This window comes from Gobius niger (genome assembly GCF_951799975.1).
Source record: "Gobius niger genome assembly, chromosome: 3".
In the NCBI taxonomy this organism is placed as follows: Eukaryota; Metazoa; Chordata; class Actinopteri; order Gobiiformes; family Gobiidae; genus Gobius; species Gobius niger.
The window spans coordinates 2295625-2318560 of NC_136854.1; the positions used below are offsets into that span (position 1 = coordinate 2295625).

The 22936-nt window shown below is 44.4% G+C and overlaps 3 protein-coding genes across 3 annotated transcripts in view; all 3 read left to right on the forward strand.

Moving 5' to 3' along the window:
- Positions 1–22936, forward strand: part of LOC306960565 (protein NLRC3-like) — a gene marked incomplete at both ends in the record, with an annotated part of 303489 nt that overhangs the window by 106926 nt on the left and 173627 nt on the right. The window lies entirely within an intron of this gene.
- LOC306960416 (protein NLRC3-like) overlaps positions 1–22936 on the forward strand; it is a gene marked incomplete at its 3' end in the record, with an annotated part of 232902 nt that overhangs the window by 59671 nt on the left and 150295 nt on the right. The window lies entirely within an intron of this gene.
- The window catches only part of LOC306960420 (uncharacterized protein), a gene marked incomplete at both ends in the record, with an annotated part of 50893 nt that continues 45608 nt past the window's right edge, over positions 17652–22936 (forward strand). The window contains 2 exons of the mRNA XM_079552851.1: positions 17652–17797; positions 17867–17997. Of these exons, the coding sequence (XP_079408977.1) occupies positions 17652–17797; positions 17867–17997 (277 nt within the window). The remainder of the gene's footprint in view (positions 17798–17866; positions 17998–22936) is intronic.

The window sequence follows — 22936 nt, forward strand, 5'->3', positions numbered from 1 at the left end:
AGGCTGGTGCTTCAGTTTCTCCAGCAGCATTTTCTTTGTCTTTTCTTTAGTTGCTGTGGTGAAGTAACGGTCCTTAAATCTAGGATCCAAGAATGTGGCTAATAGATACAAGGGCTCTTTATCAGTGTAATCAAATGGTGACTTGACCGCATCCAATAGGGTGCTCTTGGAAGTTTTAATACCATGGTCAGTGGGAACAGTCTTGTTTAAAAGTCTTTTTAATGTTTGGATGGCCGGGATGACATCTGCAGCTGTGGCTGTAGCCTTGCTAATGTCCCTTGTTAGCTGCTCACAGGGCTTAAGGATGGTCACCATATTTTCGATCAGTGTCCACTGGTGTGGGTTCAGAGTTGCAGGTAGTCTGTTGTCCACCCCGTATGCAGCAAGTGCTCGTTTTTGTTGAATCAGACTCTGGAGCATAAAGAAGGTACTGTTCCAACTGGTTGGGACATCTTGTTGCAGTCTGGCGGGTTTCATTCCTAGCTGTATCTGTAAGCCATTGAGAGCTGTGGTAGCAACCTGTGAATGCCTAAAGTGGCCAACTATTTTTCGACAAATTGAAATGCAGTCAGACACACTTCTTTGGCTCAACACAGCTTCGTGTATAGCTAATTGCAGTGTATGTGCCATGCAGCCCAGACTAGACACTCCACACAGATCCATAGCTTTTATCATATTTCTAGCATTATCTCGCAGGACAACATGCACCATTTCCTTTGTTATGCTCCACCGCTGAAACATTTTCTCAAAAGCCTCACATATAGCTTGGGACGTATGAGACCCCGGGAGCTCTTGTGAATGAAGGATAGCTTTTTGGAAGTTGAAATCTCCGTCGATCCATTGCGCTGTCATGCTTAACATACTGGCTTGACTCACGTCTGATGTCCATATGTCAGTTGTAAAACTGATATAATTAGCGTCGTTCTTCGTGAGGATAGTGTGGACATGTGTGGCAAGCACATCGTACAGCGCAGGTAGGCATGTATCCGAAAAGTAGCGGCGGCTTGGAATATTATAGCGTGGCTCTACATGTTGCATTAGCAAGCGAAACCCAATTTCCTCAACGACTGAAAACGGCTGGTCGCCCATCGTAATAAACTGAATGATTTTGTCATCAATTGCTTTGGCCCTCGTGTCTTTTCTGTCAAACTTTTGCTTCTTACTAAACACTTCCTCAATAGACGTCAGCCCGGTGGCTTTTCGTTTGTTTTGGTTGCCATCGTGATGAGGTCTCGGCTTAGCGCTACAGGCAGCTTCGTATTCCTTCCATAAATCTTCACGTTGGCGGATTTTAAGATGACTTATCAGATTACTTGTGTTGAAGCTAGTCGCCTTTTTCCCCCCTCGTGGAATTTCTGCTGCACACGAATTGCAAACTGCGAGTGAATGGTCTAGTTGAGACACGGTAAAGAAAGCCCACGCCGCTGACTGCCACGCCATGATGTTTTGTTTTCTTGTTTAGACAGTGTGCCGCGCAGTATCATGACATCACAAATATGCGACAGTACTGTAGGGGAGAGGAGGGGTTGATGAGTGAGGCACAGGCACACACGGCAACAGAGAGACCAGAGAAAAAAGCGGAGCTAATATATCTTTATTATTATCGGCTCATTTTATCGGTGGATTTTCTATTATCGGACTTATCGGCGTGACGTTAAAAATGCCGATAATTGCCGATAATTATCGGACACCGATATTATCGTGCATCCCTAGTTTTTATGTGAGCCTCCCACTTTTCAAGGGACCAAAAGTAATGGGACAAAGCAACAATTATGAATCAAACTTTTTCATGTTTGGTTGCAAATCCTTTTCAGTCAATGACAGCCTGAGGTCCAGAAGGCACAGACGTCACAGACTCTAGGTTTTATCCCTGGTGATGTTCTGCCAGGCCTCGACTGTAAATGTCTTCAGTTCCTGCTTGTTCTTGGGACATTTTCCCTTCAGTTATGACTTCAGCAGCTGAAACACTGCTCAGGTGGATTCATGTCAGGTGATTGACTTGGCCATTGAACAACATTCCACTTGTTTGCCTTAAAAAGCTTTGGCTTTGGCTGTAGTTTTGGTCATTGTCAGGGGCGGACAGGCCATATGTCCATTCTGGAAGAGCACAGAAGGGCCACTGGTTCTAGGGCCACCGGTCTGGCCTCTCACTCTTCTCCTTAACCTCTCACACCCTGCCGTAATCGAGCTTTACCCAAATCTAAAAGCTTTAAAGAAAACCATCCAAAAATGAGGATGAAAACGGAACAAAATTGTGGCATAAAAGCAACAAAAAAGTGACAAAAACACAACAAAATGTGACGAAAACGTGACGACAAAGCGAAGAAAAAAGCGATGGAAAAAAAATGAAGAAAAAAACGAAAAACAAGAGACAAAAACAACACAGAACAACAACAAAAAGTGACAAAAAAGTGATGAAAACATGACAAAAATGCGGCGACAAAAAGTTACCATCACTTTTCTAGATTTTAGCTACAAATGAGGCGTTGCAGTGTTGCTCTCCAGTCAAGAAGCTTTTAGATTTGGGTAAAGCCGAACAGGAGAAAATGCTCTCTGTTAATACGGGAGGTAAAAGGTTAACATGTCTTTGTGGAAGCGTCGCATTTACGCTTATCTGGGCCAGGCTGGTCAGAGTCCAGGGCTGTTTTTCAGTCCCAGTCCGGCCCTGGTCATTGTCCATCTGCTCTGTGAAGCATTTGGCTGAATATGAGCTCATAATATTGGCCCAAACACTTCAGAATTCATCCTGCTGCTTTTGTCCACAGTCACATCAGTAAATACATGCCATGATGCTGCACCACCATGTTCCACTGAGGAGGTGGATGTTGCAACAATATCCAGAATGCAAATATCACTGAAATGAACTGTGGACGTCTCATCTGCTCCTCATCAATGTGATAATGAGGGAACAGCTGAGCAGCCACTTTGTCCCAATACTTTTAGTCACACACAAACCTACAATTCCTACACAGTTCATCTGAGTTGGATGTAAATTAAAGCTGAAAGTCTGCAGTTCAGGCACATCTTTGCTGTTTTAAATCTATTGTGGTGGTTTATAGAGCCAAAAACATAAGAATTGAGTGGATGTCCTGACTGTGTCTCTCTTACAGGGTTCTTCATCGCCCCGGTGAGAGGAGCTACCACTTTGAGTTCTACATCATGGCTCATGGAGGTTCACACCATTCAGCGGCCGCGTTAGTGAAGAACGGAGAACATGTTTTTATCGCAGGTGAACGACAGTCAGACGGATACGGCACCACGTCCAATGGAGTCACTCTGCTCCTCATGGATTTTCATTTATTTTCTATATATATTCAATAAAAAAATAAATAAAAAAATTATATTATGTTTTTAGAATTTGCAGCAGGCCAATTAAAAGTGGGACGTGGGCCGCAGTTGGCCCGCGGGCCATAGTTTGGACACCCCTGCTTTAGACTGACCCACCCAACACTGGCCATTTGTTGTGAAAGTTTGTCAGACCGGAAGTGCTCTTTTATTGTGAAGGCAGGAATGACCTCTTCACTGAAGGAAACAGGTGAGGCTAATGAGCGCGACCCGACCGCGCCGCCCCCGGGCCCCCACGGAGGAGCACGCGGGACAGATCGTCATTAAAAGTTTTTAGAGCCGCCATGAGAACAAATGTGGACAAATGCTGCTTCTGGAGGGAGTTATGGAATCATTCAGAGGAGCCGAGCTGTGTTAGAACAGAAAAGAAACCGCTGAATACAACTATGAAGGTAAGCTACATGCTAATGTTATGCTAACACCAGCTAAAGCGGCGCTAACAGCGGCTAAATGCTAATGTGGGTCAAATCCCCTTATAGCACAGCGGTATGATGTTGTGAAATATTAAATCCTATGACCTGCGTGTGGATAGTGAGGGCAGGCGCGGGTCAGACACGGGTCAGACGCGGGTCAGAAACAGGTCAGACAGGCGAGAGCTCGGATCTTTCCCCAAGCCAAAGTCCGGCCCGATGTGGACGCAGGACGGCTCGTCCTTCCTGGAGGCTGATGGAGCAGTGTTCTGGGGCAGGTTCTGCAGTGACCTGTCCCCTGGTGCTGGAATTACGTCCAGCAGGTCTTTTTCTGGGACTTCGTAGCCCATTTTCTGTAGCAGAGCAGTGGACGCTCTTCTCTTCGCCTCCTTCTTGGTCTGGGCAGTTCCCACAGTGCAGAACTGGTTTAAGGAGGCTTCGATGGAGAAAAGCCAGTTGACTCCATGGATTGTGTCCAGGAGCTGCCTGTACCGAGCGTACGGCTGTTTGAGAACCATCTGCAGCTCTGACAGACGTGACGAAGGGTCTTTACCCAAACCAAAGTCAGGGCGGACGGGGGACGCAGCGTGGGCCGTGCAGTCGGTGATCGGTGCAGGGCTTTCCATCTTCTGCCAGTTAAAGCTGCTTTTGTTCATGTAGACGTGTGAATAAAGCAGAAAGAGCTAAGAACAAACGATGTTTTTAGCTCAGAGGGCGATTTCGATTCTCGTGTCTCGGGGAAAGCAGTCGTTTCGTCGAGGAACTGGTTCGAAGTGAGAGATGTTCTGGCTGGCTTGACTTAGCAAACTGTCCTGAGTGGAATGATGTCATCTGTGATCATGTGATGCTCGGAATGACGACCTCGACGTTGCTCGTGGCAACGCTGCCGGAATCCAGGAAGTAGGATCTGTGCACGGAATGTTCCAGACAACTTCCTGTTTGCTCTAGTGAGATGAATAAATAAAGGCTCTTTCAAAGTTTTCAGTGGAGATATCCTGCGTAACTGTGGTTTGAATATCTGCTTTTGCACATAACAACAAAAAGGAGATCTTATGTATGAGTTGAAACCATTTACCATCCAGATGTTTTCAGCTTTGGTCCAAATTTAGAACAAAGCCTTGTTAGTAATCATCAATGAATGTTCAGACCTTTTAAGGTTTCAGCTAAAATACAAATTAGCATCTAAACGTGTCGTCTGAGCTAAATGCTAACTCAAATCCAGTCAAATTTTTGCTTTTTGTGGGTCAAATTTTAATTTTTTGAACTGATATGTCACAAAATAAAACCACACATTTAAACCTGGCTCTGTCCATTATTTAGATTTTAATTTCTCTCATATTTTTGTAGTAATTTACAGCCGAAGAGATTCATTTATAAATAAGTGTTTTCAAGACAAAATCTCAAAAAAGTGTGATCAAAGCAACATCTTACAGTGAAATGTTGGTCTATTTTTACGTTCAGAGAGAAAACTCTTATCGAATCTCAAACTTGAGCTCATGAAAAATCATCTGCAGCGTCTCCACATCTTCTGCTCTCAACTTTTGCTGCACCTTTATTTGTTAGAAGAGACTTAATAATACAGGGAGGTTTAGGTTTTAGTTTTTTTTAGTTAGTTCAGGATTTTATTTGAGCAATTTACATTCATTTTTCTTTCAAGATTCATAACAGTGCAATTGTAGATGCTCAAAATGGAGTCGGCTGGAACAATAACGCTCACACTTCCCCATATTCAATTAAATACATTAACGTAGCATCATGAATTATTATTGTATAACTTGAAGACTGTGATCATCTCTATCAATCCACAAACCGCGGTTTATCCTCAAATCAACCGACGCCGCCCAAGAGGTGACTTCCTGTTTCGATCCAGCACACCAAAATAAAAGCACCGTCTTATTCATGAGTTCAGCAAAACACTGAAAATGTGTGTATTTAATTATATTCTTGTGATGTTGTTGTTGGTTTATTCCCCCAGTTTTCCACACAGGAACCTAAAGTGCATATGACAAACACATTAACACATATATAACACAAATATATTCAAGGCTTTGCTTCCTTTAGTTTGCCTTTTCGTGGTGATGTTCGTTGATTCACTTTCTTATTGGACACTGACCGTTTTAAACTGTTGCCGTGCCGACCATGCTACATTGATGGGAAATGAGTGAGTCAGTTAAATGTAACCTCTTAAAGCCCGCCTCGTTTTCATTTTCTCCAGTTCAGCTTTACCCAGGTGACATAGGCCGGTGTTACGCCTCATTTGAAAGCTAAGACCTACAAAACTCATCTAAACTGATCTTTTTTCTCACATTGTCGCCGCGTCGACGTCACGTTCTTTGACATTTCTTTTTACGTGGCTTTTTTGGCTGCGTTTTCATGTGTCGTTGTCGCTTTCCCAGCATGTTTCCGTCTCGATTCTGACGCCTTTTCCAAGAAGCTTTGAGATGTGGAGAAAATGTGGTTGTTAATGCATCGTATGTGTAAGAAATGAGCCAAACGTGTGGGTTTGTCGTGTTGACAGATTAGACGAGTTATTATTGTGTTTCTTTTGTGTTTCCTCTTTGCAGAGTTCATGTTTGGCAGCGTCTGTGCTCGAGGCGGGATTCAAACCCTTGACCTTCCGATCATGAGACTTCCCGCTCTACCCACTGCACCACTGACGCCTTTGTTCACTCAAAGAGCTTTCCAGCAAAGATCCGCTCACCCATTCACACTCTCACCCATACACCAATGTACGCAGACACTGGGGGAAAGGCAGGTGAAGTGTCTTGCCCGAGGACACCCCGACAGTGTGCCCCTGCAGGATTCGAACCGCTGGTCACAGGATGACCCGCTCTACTCTCTGTGCCTCTGTCAGACTGAAGCAGAGCTCATGTTTGGCAGAGTCTGTGCTGGAAAAGGCGTCTGAAATCAGTCTGTGTGCATGAAGGAAGATGAACCAATGAGCTTTCAGCAGCGGCCTCAAGACCCGCCCCCTGATTTGCAGACATTAAGAGAAATACAGAAAGAAATACAGAAATGAATAAATGAATCCAGAAAAAAAAAATACAAAAATCCATCCATCCATTTTCTTCCGCTTTATCCGGGGCCGGGTCGTGGGGGCAGCAGTCTCAGCAGAGATGCCCAAACTTCCCGATCCACACACACCTCCTCCAGCTGTTCTGACCCCGAGGCGACACCAGGCCAGCTCGGAGACATAGTCCCACCAGCGTGTCCTGGGTCTTCCACGAGGCCTTGTCTCACTAGGACATGCCCGGAACACCTCCCGCGGGAGGCGACCAGGAGGTATCCGGAACAGATGCCCGAGCCACCTCAGCTGGCTCCTTTCGACGTGAAGGAGCAGCGACTCTACTCCGAGCTCCTCCCGGGTAACTGAGCTCCTCACCCGATCTCGGAGGGTGCGCCCAGCCACCCTGCGAAGGAAACTCATTTCGGCCGCTTGTATTCGCGATCTTGTCCTTTCGGTCATGACCCAAATCTCATGACCATAGGTGAGGGTGGGAACGTAGATCGATCGGTAAATCGAGAGCTTTGCCCCGACTCAGCTCCCTCTTCACCACGACAGACCGATACAGCGACCGCATCACTGCTGACGCCGCACCGATCCGTCTGTCGGTCTCACGCTCCATCCGTCCCTCACTCGTGAACAAGACCCCGAGATACTTGAACTCCTCCACTTGAGGTAAGGACTCCCCACCGACCTGTAGAGGGGAAGGAGAACCATGGCCTCAGATGTGGAGGTGCTGATCCTCATCCCGGCAAACCGAGAAAAATGAATAAATAAATACATAAATGAATAAATGCACTTATAATAAATGCATGCATTTCTTTGCACATTTGATCTTATTTATAGATATATTTATTGTTTTGGCAGCCACGGTCCTCATAATTCTAGTCTCTTGTGAATCGACGAGGAATTTAGACGTGATTTCCTGCGTTCAGGAGCATTTTAGAAGATAAAGTGTTGCTCCTGTTGAGGCTGTGAGAAACTTTGTCCAGCTGGATCAATTTAGAAAACGAAACATATCCTCGAGGTTGAACAATATAGAAACTTAGATGAGACCTGTTTCAAAACAAAGTTATTAAAAACTACAGTTCTGTGTTGATTAGCTTGAAGCTAAAATAGTGAAATGACTTAAAAATGTAAATTTCATTGTTACAGTGGATAAAAAACAGCCTGGATATCTGCAGTGGATGTTCCCACACAGGGACAGTTTTTGTACAAAGACGAATCATTTTGTTCTGTGCAAAGTGTCAATGTTGAGTGAATGTGCTGCTCTGTACTTTTTGTTTACCCAAGACCAGTTTATGGATCATGAAATTTAAGTTGTATAATTGAAATAAAACTGTGTGTAGACTGTTTTTTTAGAGGCTCCTTGTGGTCCTGGATCCCTGGTGTTCCTTCCATTGACGCTGGATTCCTCTCTGTTCGCCATGGTGCCTGGTTCTCTGGTGCCTGGTTCCCTGGTGCCTGGTTCTCTGGTGCCTGGTTCCCTGGTGTCTGGTTCCCTGGTGCCTGGTTCCCTGGTGCCTGGTTCCCTGGTGCCTTGTTCTCTGCTGCCTGGTTCCCTGGTGCCTGGTTCCCTGGTGCCTGGTTCTCTGGTGCCTTGTTCTCTGGTGCCTGGTTCCCTGGTGCCTGGTTCTCTGGTGCCTGGTTCCCTGGTGCCTGGTTCTCTGGTGCCTGGTTCCCTGGTGTCTGGTTCCCTGGTGCCTGGTTCCCTGGTGCCTGGTTCCCTGGTGCCTTGTTCTCTGCTGCCTGGTTCCCTGGTGCCTGGTTCCCTGGTGCCTGGTTCTCTGGTGCCTTGTTCTCTGGTGCCTGGTTCCCTGGTGCCTGGTTCTCTGGTGCCTTGTTCTCTGGTGCCTGGTTCCCTGGTGCCTGGTTCTCTGGTGCCTGGTTCCCTGGTGCCTGGTTCTCTGGTGCCTGGTTCCCTGGTGCCTGGTTCCCTGGTGCCTGGTCCCCTGGTGCCCGGTTCTGCGATGGTCCAGTTGGGTTGTTTGATGTGGACACTAAGTATCGAAGGGGTGGTTGGACAATTTAAATAACTTTGAAACATTTTCTTGTTTTGCTTTGGTTTCATCCATCCATTTTCTTCCACTTGTCCGTTGCCGGGTGGTGGGGGCAGCTGTCCGAGCTGCACCAGCCCCTATGGCGCCTCCTGCAGGTGGAGGGTCCACAGAAGGACGGCCTCATGGTTCTCACCTGTTGGTCTCTCATAAGGGGATCTATGGTCTGTATGTTGTTCCTTCTGATTATCTTTTAGATCCTTATTATATTGATCTACTTTGTTTTTAAAATTGCAAAACTTAACAGTATCTTCAATGTATTTTTTTTTACATTTACATTTACTACAAAACTAAAGTGATTTTAAAGAAACGCTGCTCTTGGTTTGGCTGAAGCTCAGGCTGACGTCAGCAGAAGCGAGTCTCGACATGTGACTGAGCCACTTCCTTCTTCACTTTTCAGGAAGTACTTTGCCCTGTTCCTGATCAGAGGTACGTACTTTATCTCCTACAATTACCAACATTAAGTTTACAAAGACTCACGGACAAAAAGACAAACACCAGTGACTGTATCAGACTCAGGAACAAAAAGACAAAATCCAGTGACTGTATCAGACTCGTGTGTAATAACCTGTTCACTGACAATGGCAATAAAAACATTGTGATTCTGAAAGAGCAGGCGAGGGTTCAGTGAAGCAGAAACAAATATGTCAGTTATAGACGGGGCGTGCGGGACTTTGGAGAAGTGTGACATATCTGTGGGGGGGTTAGCTGTGACATATCTGTGGGGGGGTTAGCTGTGACATATCTGTGGGGGGGTTAGCTGTGACATATCTGTGGGGGGGTTGGCTGTGACATATCTGTGGGGGGGTTGGCTGTGACATATCTGTGGGGGGTTGGCTGTGACATATCTGTGGGGGGTTAGTGTGACATATCTGTGGAGGGGTTAGCTGTGACATATCTGTGGGGGGGGGGTTAGTGTGACATATCTGTGGAGGGGTTAGCTGTGACATATCTGTGGGGGGGGGGTTAGTGTGACATATCTGTGGGGGGGTTGGCTGTGACATATCTGTGGGGGGGTTAGTGTGACATATCTGTGGGGGGTTAGTGTGACATATCTGTGGAGGGGTTAGCTGTGACATATCTGTGGGGGGGGGGTTAGTGTGACATATCTGTGGAGGGGTTAGCTGTGACATATCTGTGGGGGGGGGGGTTAGTGTGACATATCTGTGGGGGGGTTAGCTGTGACATATCTGTGGGGGGGTTAGTGTGACATATCTGTGGGGGGGTTAGTGTGACATATCTGTGGGGGGGTTAGTTGTGATATATCTGGGGGGGGTTAGTTGTGACATATCTGTGGGGGGGTTAGTTGTGACATATCTGTGGGGGGGTTAGTGTGACATATCTGTGGGGGGGTTAGTTGTGACATATCTGTGGAGGGGTTAGTGTGACATATCTGTGGGGGGGTTAGTGTGACATATCTTTGGGGGGGGGTTAGTGTGACATATCTGTGGGGGGGTTAGTGTGACATATCTGTGGGGGGGTTAGCTGTGACATATCTGTGGGGGGGTTAGCTGTGACTTATCTGTGGGGGGGTTAGCTGTGACATATCTGTGGGGGGGTTAGCTGTGACATATCTGTGGGGGGTGTAGAGGTCTACAAGTGCGAGCAGTCGAGTAGTTCACTGCTCTACAATGTGTGGATTTGACTGAAACCACCGGACATAAAGGTAAAGCACGTGGGTAAATGTTTCCTGTTCAGTTTGGAAATACAGATGCTTTGAAAACAGGAAAACAAAGCTTAACCCCTTAACTCCCACCTGAACCGAGCACATTTTCTCCAGTTTGGCTTTACCCCAATCCAAAAGCTTCTGGAAAAAAGGTGGGAAAATAGAGACAGAACAAAAGAACAAAAAAGTGAGAAAAAAGGACAAATAAATGACAAAAAATGACAAAAAAAAAGGACAAAAAAGTGACGAAAAAAAGGACAAAAAAGTGACGAAAAAAGGACAAAAAAGTGACGAAAAAAAGGACAAAAAAGTGAGAAAACTGACAAATAAATGACAAAAAATAACAAAAAATGATTAAAATAAAATAACAATAAATGACAAAAAATGACAACAAATAAAAATGACAAAAAACAAAAAATGATTTAAAAAATAAAAATTACAAAAAAAAACAAAAAATTACGAAAAAATGACAAAAAAAAATACAATAAAAAATAAAAAATAAAAAATCACAAAAAAAATCACAAAAAAAATCACAAAAAATCACAAAAAAGACAAAAAAATAAGAAATGATAAAAATAACAAAAAATGCGACAAAAAAAAAAAAACAAAACAAAAAAATGTGACAAAAACACACAAAGCAAAATATGGCAAAAAATCACAAACAAAATCACAAAAAAATCACAAAAATGTGAAAAAAAAAGACAAAAAAAAAAAAAATGATAAAAAAAAAAAAAAAAAAAATACAGAAAAACAACACTTGACAGACCAAAGTGCTTTACATTAAAACACAAGGAAAAAACATTATGTATAAAATGACATCGAAGACATTTGAAGATTCAAAGATTCTAAAGATTTTATTGTCATTTCTCTCAAGTCCTTGGTGTGTGTGTGTTCTTGTACTCACTGCATTATGAGGACCAGTTTGAGCGTTTAACCAACAGAGTGAGGACATTTTTGTAAAGTGAGGTGAGTGAGGTTAGTTTTTCAGATGAATAAACCCCTGGGCATAAAACGGCGTCAGAATGGCCAAAACTGCTAGCCGCGAGTTAGCAACGTTAGACGCTGCAGCACTAACAACATTAAGCTCTGGTTAAATCCAGCTCAGACTCTGGTTTAGAGAGCGCACTCTGTAATAAAGTCAGCTCTATGTGGATTATTGGATTTACACTTTACAATTCTCCAGTTTGTTGCTTCTTCTCTCTTCAGCTGAGAGCTGCACCTCGTAGCTGCACCTCGTAGGTGTGCTGGGCGCACGTTAAATGTTATCGGTTCCTGGTATCGGGACCTCATGAATGAGTACGAGTATGAGTACAAGCATGTGGTATCGGCCCGATACCCGATACTGGTATCGGTATCGCCTCCCATGTCGGACTTGTTTAAACCAAAGACTCACAGGTGCCAGGACACAGGCCTCCTCTAGGGGGGGCTCTTTTGTATCATGCGAGAGCAGATATTTGGAAATAGCCAAAGCAAACACTGGAGATAGAAATGGTCTTAAAGACAAGGCATTTATTGCTGTTGTTCCGAGTTACAAAGAAGTAAAACCATCTGATGACTTCAAAAAGAGAGAAGTGAAGTCCAGACCTCCGCTGACAGTCCCTTTTATCCTCGTCTTGCTCCTCTGCACAGAGAGGATGACACTGCCTATCTGTGAATCAGCTGTTTGTGTCTATGTGTTTGTGTATTATCTGTACATCACATTATGTACAGAATGATTATGGTGTCACCATTGTGTATCAGCTCATCTCACTGACATGGTCTTCATGTTCTGTAGCGTGTGAGCAAAGCGTGAGTCAGACGTTTGTTCAGATTTCCTTACAATCCTTACATCTTTACAATCCCTGGTCCGTTTCAGCTTCAGCCTCAGTGTCAGAACTGGACACACGATGGAGGAGCCAGAGGTCAGAGAGGACGAAGCCGTTCCCTCTAAAGCCACTGACCGGCCTGAAGCTCACAGGTGAGAACCACCACTGTCCTCCATGTCAGAGTCAGCTCCAACACTCACTGTGTTTCCACTTTAAAACACATTTAGAAGTTTGGCATAAGTAACAAGTGACAAGCTCAGTCACAGACTCATGGATGTGGGAGTGAGGGAGTGAGGGTGGATGCGGGTGGAAAGTGTGTGGGTATGAGAGGGTGGGTGGGTGCGGGTGGAAAGTGTGTGGGTATGGGAATGTGGGTGGGTGTGGGTGGAAAGTGTGTGGGTATGGGAGGGCGGGTGGAAAGTGTGTGGGTATGGGAATGTGGGTGGAAAGTGTGTGGGTATGGGAGGGCGGGTAGGTGCGGGTGGAAAGTGTGTGGGTATGGGAATGTGGGTGGGTGCGGGTGGAAAGTGTGTGGGTTTTAGAGAGCGGGTGGTTGTGGGTGGAAAGTGTGTGGGTATGGGAATGTGGGTGGGTGCGGGTGGAAAGTGTGTGGGTTTTAGAGGGTATAGGACTGTGTGAGTGAGTTCAGGGGTGAATGTGCAGAATAACTGATCAATGCTCTGCAGAGTGAGTGATGTGTGGTGTAGCCGGGCCTGGTCCGGTTGGGGACAGAGGATGGAAATTAGCTTGAGCTATAATCCTGCATTTTAAGTATACTGTACTTTGTGTAAATGCATTGTCCCTTTCAAATAAAAAAAAATACAAATACAAAATGTAATCTGCTCTGTTGCACTGTGTGGTGTGTCCACACTTAGAGCCGCTACTATCACTTTATCACCTTATATCACTTTATCACTTTATACACCTACACATCTGTAAATATAATCTCACTGTTGGTCCATGTCAATTATTATCATCTTACAACATTTTACTTTTTTAATTTATCTTGTTTATTTTAATATTCTTTATGCATGTCCCCTATACTCTCATAGTTTAAAGTTTGATATCTTATTTTTATCTAAATTCTTATATGTTTTATGTTGCACATCTGCACCAAGAACATTTCTAGTTTGTGAACCTGTTCTCAGGTTTGTGAACCTGTTCTCAAACAATGGCAATAAAAACATTTCTGATTCTGATGGACACAGGGAAATATGCATTTAAAGCCTTAATCTGCACAGGTTTATCTGCGGCTTGAGGTTGTTTTTGTGAGTCAGCGTTTTTGTGCATTTTGGAAGATGGACGGAAACATCACATTTCACATAGCAAATAAAAAACACTATTGTGGGTGGATCTGACCTTTGGATTGGAGAGGACAGAAGAGAAGAAGAAGAAGAATCAATCAGTGGCAGGTCTAGTCCAAAAATGCACATTCCAGATGTGCAGGAGCTCAGACATCACTGTCTTTGCCGCTGAGTTCATTCTAACAGAACTCTGTGACTAATGCACTGTTATTTTATTGGTGTTTGTGGGATTTTAAATTGCACTGCACTGATTTTCTGTAGCACTTTGAGATTTGTGTTCAAAATTAAAATGATTATTAGAGTTTGTCCAAAGCTCAATAAGAAAACATAGAAAACATACTCAGGGATAGTTTTTGTTTGTCCAGCATTTACAAAGCGGCGAGACGTCAGAGTTGGTAAAATACTTTGGTGTCGCACTAACATGTGTCGTCTACATTAACATTTATTCACTGCATTACAGATAAAAACATACAGAGCCCTGGAAGTGAAATTAGAGATAAAAAATTCTAGGGGTGATTTTTATTTATTTTTTTAAATATAAAAATTATAATTTATTATTTTTTTAGCAAAAAAATATCTTGGGAAAACGTGATAATTATCTCGGGGGAACGGGATAATTATCACGTTCCCCCGAGATAATTTTTTTGGGGAAAAAAATAAAATAAAATTCAAATTTTTATGTTTATGGGTCTTTTTTTTACCCCGAGATAATTAAAACATTCCCCCGAGATAATTTTTGGGGATTTTTTATTTTTTTTCCACGTTTTTATATTATATAAAATAAGTTCATCTCTGATATAAAGCTAATGTGTTTCTCTTCTCAGACAAAATGAGGCTGGAGTCAAAGCAGAAGTTCCTTCTCTGTTCTGGATGCTCATGGGAGCTCTGGACGATTTACCAGACTATGATTTTCAAAGGTTCAAGCTGTACCTGATGGACGACACTCTGTTAAAAGAGTTTGATACCATCAAGAGAAATCGACTGGACACAGAAGACAAGACCAAGATCCTGCAGGCCATGATGGACAACTACGGCATCTTCACCCTCAGAGTCATGAAGAGAGTCCTGGAGGCACTGGCTATGGGCGAGATCCTGGATGAGCTGTCCGAGTATCCCTACGACCCTGAGGGTAAGACTGACCTGTGACCCCAAGGGTCAGACCAAAATTAAAAAGTTAAAATTACATTAACAATAATAATAATAATAATAATAATAATAATAATAATAATAATAATAATAATAATAATAATAATACATTTAATTTATATTGCACTTTACATTTCAAGGAAACCTCAAAGTGTCCACAACAAAACTTCCAAGTTAATGCTGGGTTTGCATGATTCGTTATGAATGGCATTTTTCTGTCATTCGTGACATTCGTAACATGACTAAACACTTCTTAATGGGATTCTTAAGAGAGCGCATCAGTTCGTTACATTCGTGATGTTCGTGGAGAATTTTTTGTCTGGCAAAAAATCTTCCACGGATGTCACGATTCACCTTCTGTTCGTGGAGTCGGAGCGTGTCCTTTCGTGATGAGTAGTGGTGCTTCGTAATTCAGAAAGCATTCGTACAGCATTCGTAGAGTAGGATCACTGTTTTCACACTCAAAATTGATGAAAACACACGCTACGGCGGAAAGTACATTTTCGTACTTGCAGTAGCAAAAGAAAAGTCACACAAACTGGGCCAATCCTTGTGCTGCTCCAGGGGAACAGCACCTGCCACCGCTCCTCAGGAGCTGAAGTTGTTCCGACGTCTTTTCTTCCTCCTGATGTCTGGGAGCCAGTTCCTGCCACCCCTATGCCGCTGGAGAACCCCACTGTTATATACTTGTCCCGATTTTCTCTGCATTCTTTGCGTCTGCCTCGCACTCGCACTGCCGCCTGTCACAGCGTGACTGTGCTGTGACCACCATCAAGCTAGCTCCCGGGGCTGCCTCTGGCCCAACGCCGCTTTTGTCTGCTCGAGTAGTGGAATACAACCCAGTTACTGGCCGGCCTGCACTCCGGAGCAGCCTGTCAGCTATGTGGCTACTGTTCGTGGCTCTCCTGCTGGCCTCTCCGCGGCTGTTGCCATCCCCGGCTCCGACCATGGTGCTTCGATACACCTCCTCGCAGCTCCTCAGATTCAACCACCGCGCACCTTCTTCACTGGACATCACAACAACTCTGCAACAACACTGTCTTCTCCATCGTCATCCCTACATCCAACGAGGCTCCAGTCGCAATCTCCTCTACAACTTCAGTGCCAAAAACAGTATTACATCTCTCCAGTCCACCGCAGTAACATCTCAGCTAAATTCACATCGGACTTTTTGGACATTTTAAACTGCTTCAACCACACCCAGCATGTCACTTCTCCCACACACAATCATGGACACATCCTGGACCTGGTCTGTTCCACACCCTCCCTCACCATACACAACCTGTCACTGACCGACCTCACAATTTCTGATCAACCGACCATCACCCTGGACATCATTACCCCCCTCCCACCACCAAACACACAAGAACAATTACATTTTGAAACCTGAAATCAATCAGTCCCATCTCTCTCTCCTCCTCCATATCCCATGCCATCACCAGCTCTTCCCTCAGATCCAACTGCCTCTGATCTCGTCAACTTCTACAACCACACACTCTCCTCCTGCCTCAACCAAATAGCCCCCCTCAAAACTGCCTCAGTCTCCTTCTCCACCTCCGCCCCTTGGTACACAAAACAAAACAGACAACTTGAAAGGCTCCATAAAAAATCCCGTCTCACTGCCCAAGCCTACAAACACGCTACAACCACACACAACTCCGCCCTCAAAACTGCCCGGTCCAACTTCTACTCACAACTCATCTACTATAATTCTTCCAACCCCCGTACACTATTCTCCACATTTGCAAAACTGACCAAAGGACAATATAACCTCGTCATTCACTACTAACAAATACAATAACTTCCTGATCCTACCATTCCAAAATCCATACCATACATTGTTCACTTGCATCCACTTCCTCCGCTTCTCCTCCCTCTGAACATGAACTCACCCCACTCACACTCCATAGCCTTTCCTCCTTCTCTCCTCTGTCTCCCTCCGACACCACCAAACTCCTCTCAAACCATGAAATTCTCAAACTGCCAACTCCTCTCCTCAAAACCTGCATACCCACTCTCATCCCACTCATCACCAGCATCATCAACACTTCCCTGACGTCTGGATCTGTCCCATCCTCGCTCAAACTTGCCTCCATCACACCCCTCCTGAAAAAAAAAAAAGGCCTCAACCCTGACAACCTGGACAACTTCAGACCCATCTCCAATCTCCCGTTACTTTAAAAAATTCTGGAACGCGCAGTCATCACCCAACATCTCCACTCCTCCCATCTTTTCAAACAGCACTTCAGCACTTCTCATAGTCACTAATGATCTCCTCCTCGCCGCAGACTCTGGTTCCATATCCATCCTCCTCCTCCTCAACCTCTCCAAGGCATTCGACGCAATAGACCATTCCATCCTCCTCCACCGTCATACTTAAAGAAGCTATACCTGATTGTACAAAGAAACAGGCTCACTCAAATTTCAAATAGCTATTTTCTGGTCCAAACTCATCTCAAACTTTCCTAATGCTTTTACAACATCAACATTCGTCACAGGGACTGAGATTAAACCAGGTTTCACAACTTTCAGTGAGGAAAAGTGTCACGTCTGACATTTTAGGACTGTTTAAAAGGCTTTAAAACCAGTGTTTTTTGGATAAATGTCTGCTTTTACCACTAAAGGACAAAATCATTTTATTCCGATGACAGAAAATAAAAAAAATCAAGGATAGCCCCTTTGAATATCTGCTCCAGTGTAAAGACACTTACTTCTCTTATCTTGTTTCTGTTTGTTCACAGCGATGATCAGAAAATGTCAGAATCTCCTCAAACCAACACTGAAGTCCAAGTTTAAGTTCCTGAACGAGAGTCTCTGCAAAAATGACCCCAAAAGGAAGTTTCATGATGGCTTCTCCGAGCTGTACATCACTGTCACAGACCCAGAGCAGGAGGAGGAGCATGAGGTCGGACAAATGGAGAAATACACCAGGAAATCAGCCCAAGAGACAACCGTCCAATGCCAGGACATTTTCAGAGGCACCGCAGAGACAGGAGAGCCAATCAGAACGGTGCTGACGTCGGGCGTGGCCGGTGTGGGGAAAACAGTTCTGACTCAGAAGTTCAGTCTGGACTGGGCTGAAGGCAAAGCCAACCAGGACGTCCAGCTGCTGTTCCCCTTCACTTTCAGAGCACTCAATGTGCTCCGAGGCTCAGAGTACAGCTTAGTGGGACTCGTGCACCGCTTCTTCAAAGAAACCAAAGGCCTCAGCAGCTTCCAGCAGCTCAAGGTGCTCTTCATCTTGGACGGTCTGGACGAGTGTAGACTTTCTCTGGACTTCAGCCGGACCCGGGTCCTGACGGACACGGAGAGCGCCTCAGTGGAGGAGCTGCTGGTGAACCTCATCAGGGGGGACCTGCTTCCCTCCGCTCGCCTCTGGATAACCACACGCCCCGCGGCGGCCAATCAGATCCCTGCTGAGTGCGTCTCCATGGTGACAGAGGTGCGAGGGTTCAGCGACCCACAGAAGGAGCTGTACTTCAGGAACAGGTTCAGAGACGAGGCCCAAACAATCATCTCCCACATCAAGACGTCCCGAAGCCTCCACATCATGTGCTTCATGCCAGTCTTCTGCTGGATCCTCTCCACAGTCCTGGAGCATGTGCTGAAGACCAGAGAGAGAGCAGAGCTGCCCAAGACCCTGACTCAGATGTACATCCACTTCCTGGTGGTTCAGGCCAAAGTCCAGAACATCAAGTATGAAGGAGGATCTGAGACAGAGACCAAGAAGATGGTGAAGTCTCTGGGAAAACTGGCCTTTGAGCAGCTGCAGAAAGGAAACCTGATCTTCTACGAGAGTGACCTGAGCGAGTGTGGGCTGGACGCTGCAGCCGCCTCAGTGTACTCCGGAGTCTTCACACAGGTCTTTAGAGAGGAGCCAGGCCTGTATGAGGACAAGGTCTACTGCTTCATCCATCTGAGTGTGCTGGAGTTTATGGCAGCTCTTCACGTCCATCAGACCTTCATCGACACTGGAGTCAACCTGCTCTCAGAAGAACAAACTTCAATATGGAGAAAGATTTTTGTCAGTAAATCAGTGCTTTTCTACCAGACGGCTGTGGACCAAGCCTTACAGAGTCCAAACGGACACCTGGACTTGTTCCTGCGCTTCCTCCTGGGTCTTTCACTGCCGACCAATCAGAGCCTTCTCCACGGTCTGCTGACTCAGACAGGAAGTAGCTCCCAGACCAATCAGAAAACAGCTGAGTACATCAAGCAGAAGCTGAGTGAGGAAGTGTCTGCAGACAGAAGCGTCAACCTGCTCCACTGTCTGAATGAACTGAATGATGGTTCTCTGGTGGAGCAGGTCCAACAGTACCTGAGGTCAGGACGTCTGTCTGAAGGTGGACTGTCTCCTGCTCAGTGTTCAGCTCTGGCCTTCATCTTACTGTCATCAGAAGAAGATCTGGAGCAGTTTGAGCTGAAGAAATACTGTGCTTCAGAGGAGGCTCTGCTGAGGCTGCTGCCAGTGGTCCAAGCCTCCAACAAAGCTCTGTGAGTGAGGTCTATGTAAGTATGAACCTTCTAAACTTCTCCTAAAACAGTGTGTTCTCTCCAGACTGAGCAGCTGTAACCTGTCAGAGAGCAGCTGTGAAGCTCTGTCCTCAGTCCTCAGCTCCTCTAGTCTGACAGTCCTGGACCTCAGTAAGAACGACCTGAAGGACTCAGGGCTGAAGATGTTGTCTGTTGGACTGAAGAGTCCTCACTGTAAACTGGAGCAGCTCAGGTCAGAGGGTTTACTCTTCATCTCTGTGAGTTTGTCATTTCTATGACTCTGTTTAACCCTGTGTGTTCAGACTGTCAGGGTGTCTGATCTCAGAGGAAGGCTGTGGTGCTCTGGCCTCAGCTCTGAGGTCCAACCCCTCCCATCTGACAGACCTGGACCTCAGCGTCAACCATCCAGGAGACACAGGAGTAAAGCTCCTGACTGCTCTACAGGAGGACCCCCACTGCTCACTCTCCACTCTCAGGTGAGGACAGTTATTACACAGTTATTACACAGTTATTACTCAGTTATTACACAGTTATTACACAGTTATTACTCAGTTATTACTCAGTTATTACAGTTATTACACAGTTATTACTCAGTTATTACACAGTTATTACAGTTATTACTCAGTTATTACTCAGTTATTACAGTTATTACACAGTTATTACTCAGTTATTACACAGTTATTACTCAGTTATTACACAGTTATTACACAGTTATTACTCAGTTATTACACAGTTATTACACAGTTATTACTCAGTTATTACTCAGTTATTACACAGTTATTACACAGTTATTACACAGTTATTACTCAGTTATTACACAGTTATTACACAGTTATTACTCAGTTATTACACAGTTATTACACAGTTATTACTCAGTTATTACTCAGTTATTACAGTTATTACACAGTTATTACTCAGTTATTACACAGTTATTACACAGTTATTACTCAGTTATTACTCAGTTATTACAGTCGACACAAACAAACTGTGGATCTGAGTCTGTGTCTGTTTCAGACTGAGTCCTGCTGGAGAACAATGGATGAACTGCAGATGTAAGTCTGACTCTTAATATACTTTTAAAATGTTGGTTGTTCTGAGAAGATTTGCTGTTGTACAAGTTTCTCTTGTCGACAGCTGCGATATTGACGTCAGGAGAGTTTGAGCTGTTTTCACTCAAACCTTTAGAACTGAGACCTTCATTATTATTCTGGAGAAAGTTCATTTAACCGTGTGTTCAAAAAAATTCTTCATTTCCTGACATTTTGTCTGTGTTGCAGCTTGAGACGTGGATTTCTGCAGAAAACGTTCTTTTAAGCCACATTTTGAGAATCTAGTGTTTGTTTTTCTCTCATGTCTTTTATTTGGTAGATCTGCATTTCCCTGTCGCCCCCTAGTGTACAAAAATGTACACGCCTAAAAACAGCCAAAACATCTACATTTGCAATATTTTTTTCCACTTTCTGCATAAATCACATGAACTACTTTAAACTTTTCCAAAACTTCCAAACATGTAATAATGTTCTGGATTTTAACTTAAAATCACAGTTTCAAAACTTAAAGCTGAAAGAAATTGTTCCACAAAGACACAAAAGTGTGATTATATTTGTAATACAAAATTGTAGAGCTGAGGCTTCGTCTGTTTCCAGAGCCGTGTTTGTGTCACAGATGAAGTGAAATTCATTCATTTGGAAGAAAAGGAGTGAAATTTAACTTATTTATTGTATTTCATCAGATTGGAGCTCATTCCCATTGTCGGCACAGGAATAAAATCACTGTATTTGTTCTATTGAATATAATGGAAATAAGGCATTTCCAATGGATTTGACCCTGAAAACGTCTATTTTTAAATCTCACTGAAATACGACATAAAATCACTTCATCTGTGACATCTGGGTTTCATTTGGAAGAAAATCAGTGAAATTTGGCATTTTTACTGTTTTTCATCAAATTCTTTTTTGCTGACAGTTGGTAGAGCCAGTGTTGTTTCATATTCTACAGTTTGTAAACTCTGTGTTTCTGTGAGAACCAGAGCTCTATGGGCGGAGCCTAAACTTGTTTTTTGGTCATAAATAGTAATTATCAGCTGAAAGTGACCTGAACACACAAAATAACCTGGACAAAGAGCTCAGTCTGGGTTTATTCTTGTGTTCCCTCAGGTTTACAAACCTGGGCCTCGTTTTCAACAGAGACTTTTCTGCTTCTAAACTAACCCCTGATTGTGACGCTCCCACTGAGCTGTTTCTTCACACTCAACATTATTGTCCATAAATCACTTGTTAATATTAATAATATTCATATATTTTATATAAAACATAAAGACAAACAAATCCTGTAGTTTCCCCTGGGCCACAGCTTCAGTATAAACTGACTGTAAACACATGCATCTGTTACAATGTTAGAAAAGTGGAAAGTTCTGAAATGCAGAGAAAATGTCAAATTCAACTCCTTTTCTTCCAAATGAAACGCTGACATCACAGATATGAGACTTTTATCCTGTATTACAGTGAGATTTAAAATGTGAAGTTTGATGTGAGAAAAGTCCAGGTTCTGCCATGGCTCCATTATATCCTAATGGGAAAATAACATGATTTCATTCATCTGGACGACAGGAACAAGGTCCAAACTGAAGAAATACAAGACAAATGTCAAACCTGACTCTTGTTCTGCAAAATGAAATGATCAAATATATGACTTTTATACGGCGACAGGGGAGCAAAGACAAAGGAAGTCATGAATGTTTTTATAATGAACAACTGGACATAAAGAATCGTCCACGACAGAAAAACTACAAATGCTTCAAATCCATTTTTTGCTGATCTTTGACACGTCCAAGGCTCTAAACACCACATCAGTCCCAGCTCTGAACTCTTCATTATTATAAAGAGAATCAGGTTTTTATGTTGTTTGTAACAAACTTCAAAGGTCTGGTTTGAAACTGGAAAATAAAGGGTTAAAACTCCCAAATAAATCACATGTTTGGTAGTTTTGAGAAGGTGAGAAGTTATTCCTGAGATTCTGTCCATTTTTGTACTAGGGGGCGACAGGAAGAAAACTGAAGGACGACACAAAGGTTAAACCTGAGACTTTATCAGTCCTCATGCAGCCCCGCCCACTGTCACACAGCCCCGCCCACTGTCACACAGCCCCGCCCACTGTCACACAGCCCCGCCCACTGTCACACAGCCCCGACCACTGTCACACAGCCCCGCCCACTGTCACACAGCCCCGCCCCCTGTCACACAGCCCCGCCCACTGTCACACAGCCCCGCCCCCTGTCACACAGCCCCGCCCACTGTCACGCAGCCCCGCCCACTGTCACACAGCCCCGCCCCCTGTCACACAGCCCCGCCCACTGTCACACAGCCCCGCCCCCTGTCACACAGCCCCGCCCCCTGACACACAGCCCCGCCCACTGTTTCACAACCCCGCCCACTGACACACAGCCCCGCCCACTGTCACACAGCCCCGCCCCCATCAGACCTCCTGCTGAGGAGCTTTGGATCATCTTTAAACTCCAGATGAATGTCCCGACGTGCTCCACTCTGTGAAAGAGCTTTACCGATGAGCTTCTATCCATTAAACCTGAGACGTGTTTAATGTGCCATGTTTGAACTTGAGAATTAGAACGGAAAATTAATTTATTATATAGAAAAGAAACAAGTTTTGTCTTTAAATATTATTAAATCCTTAATTTACAGGAACTAA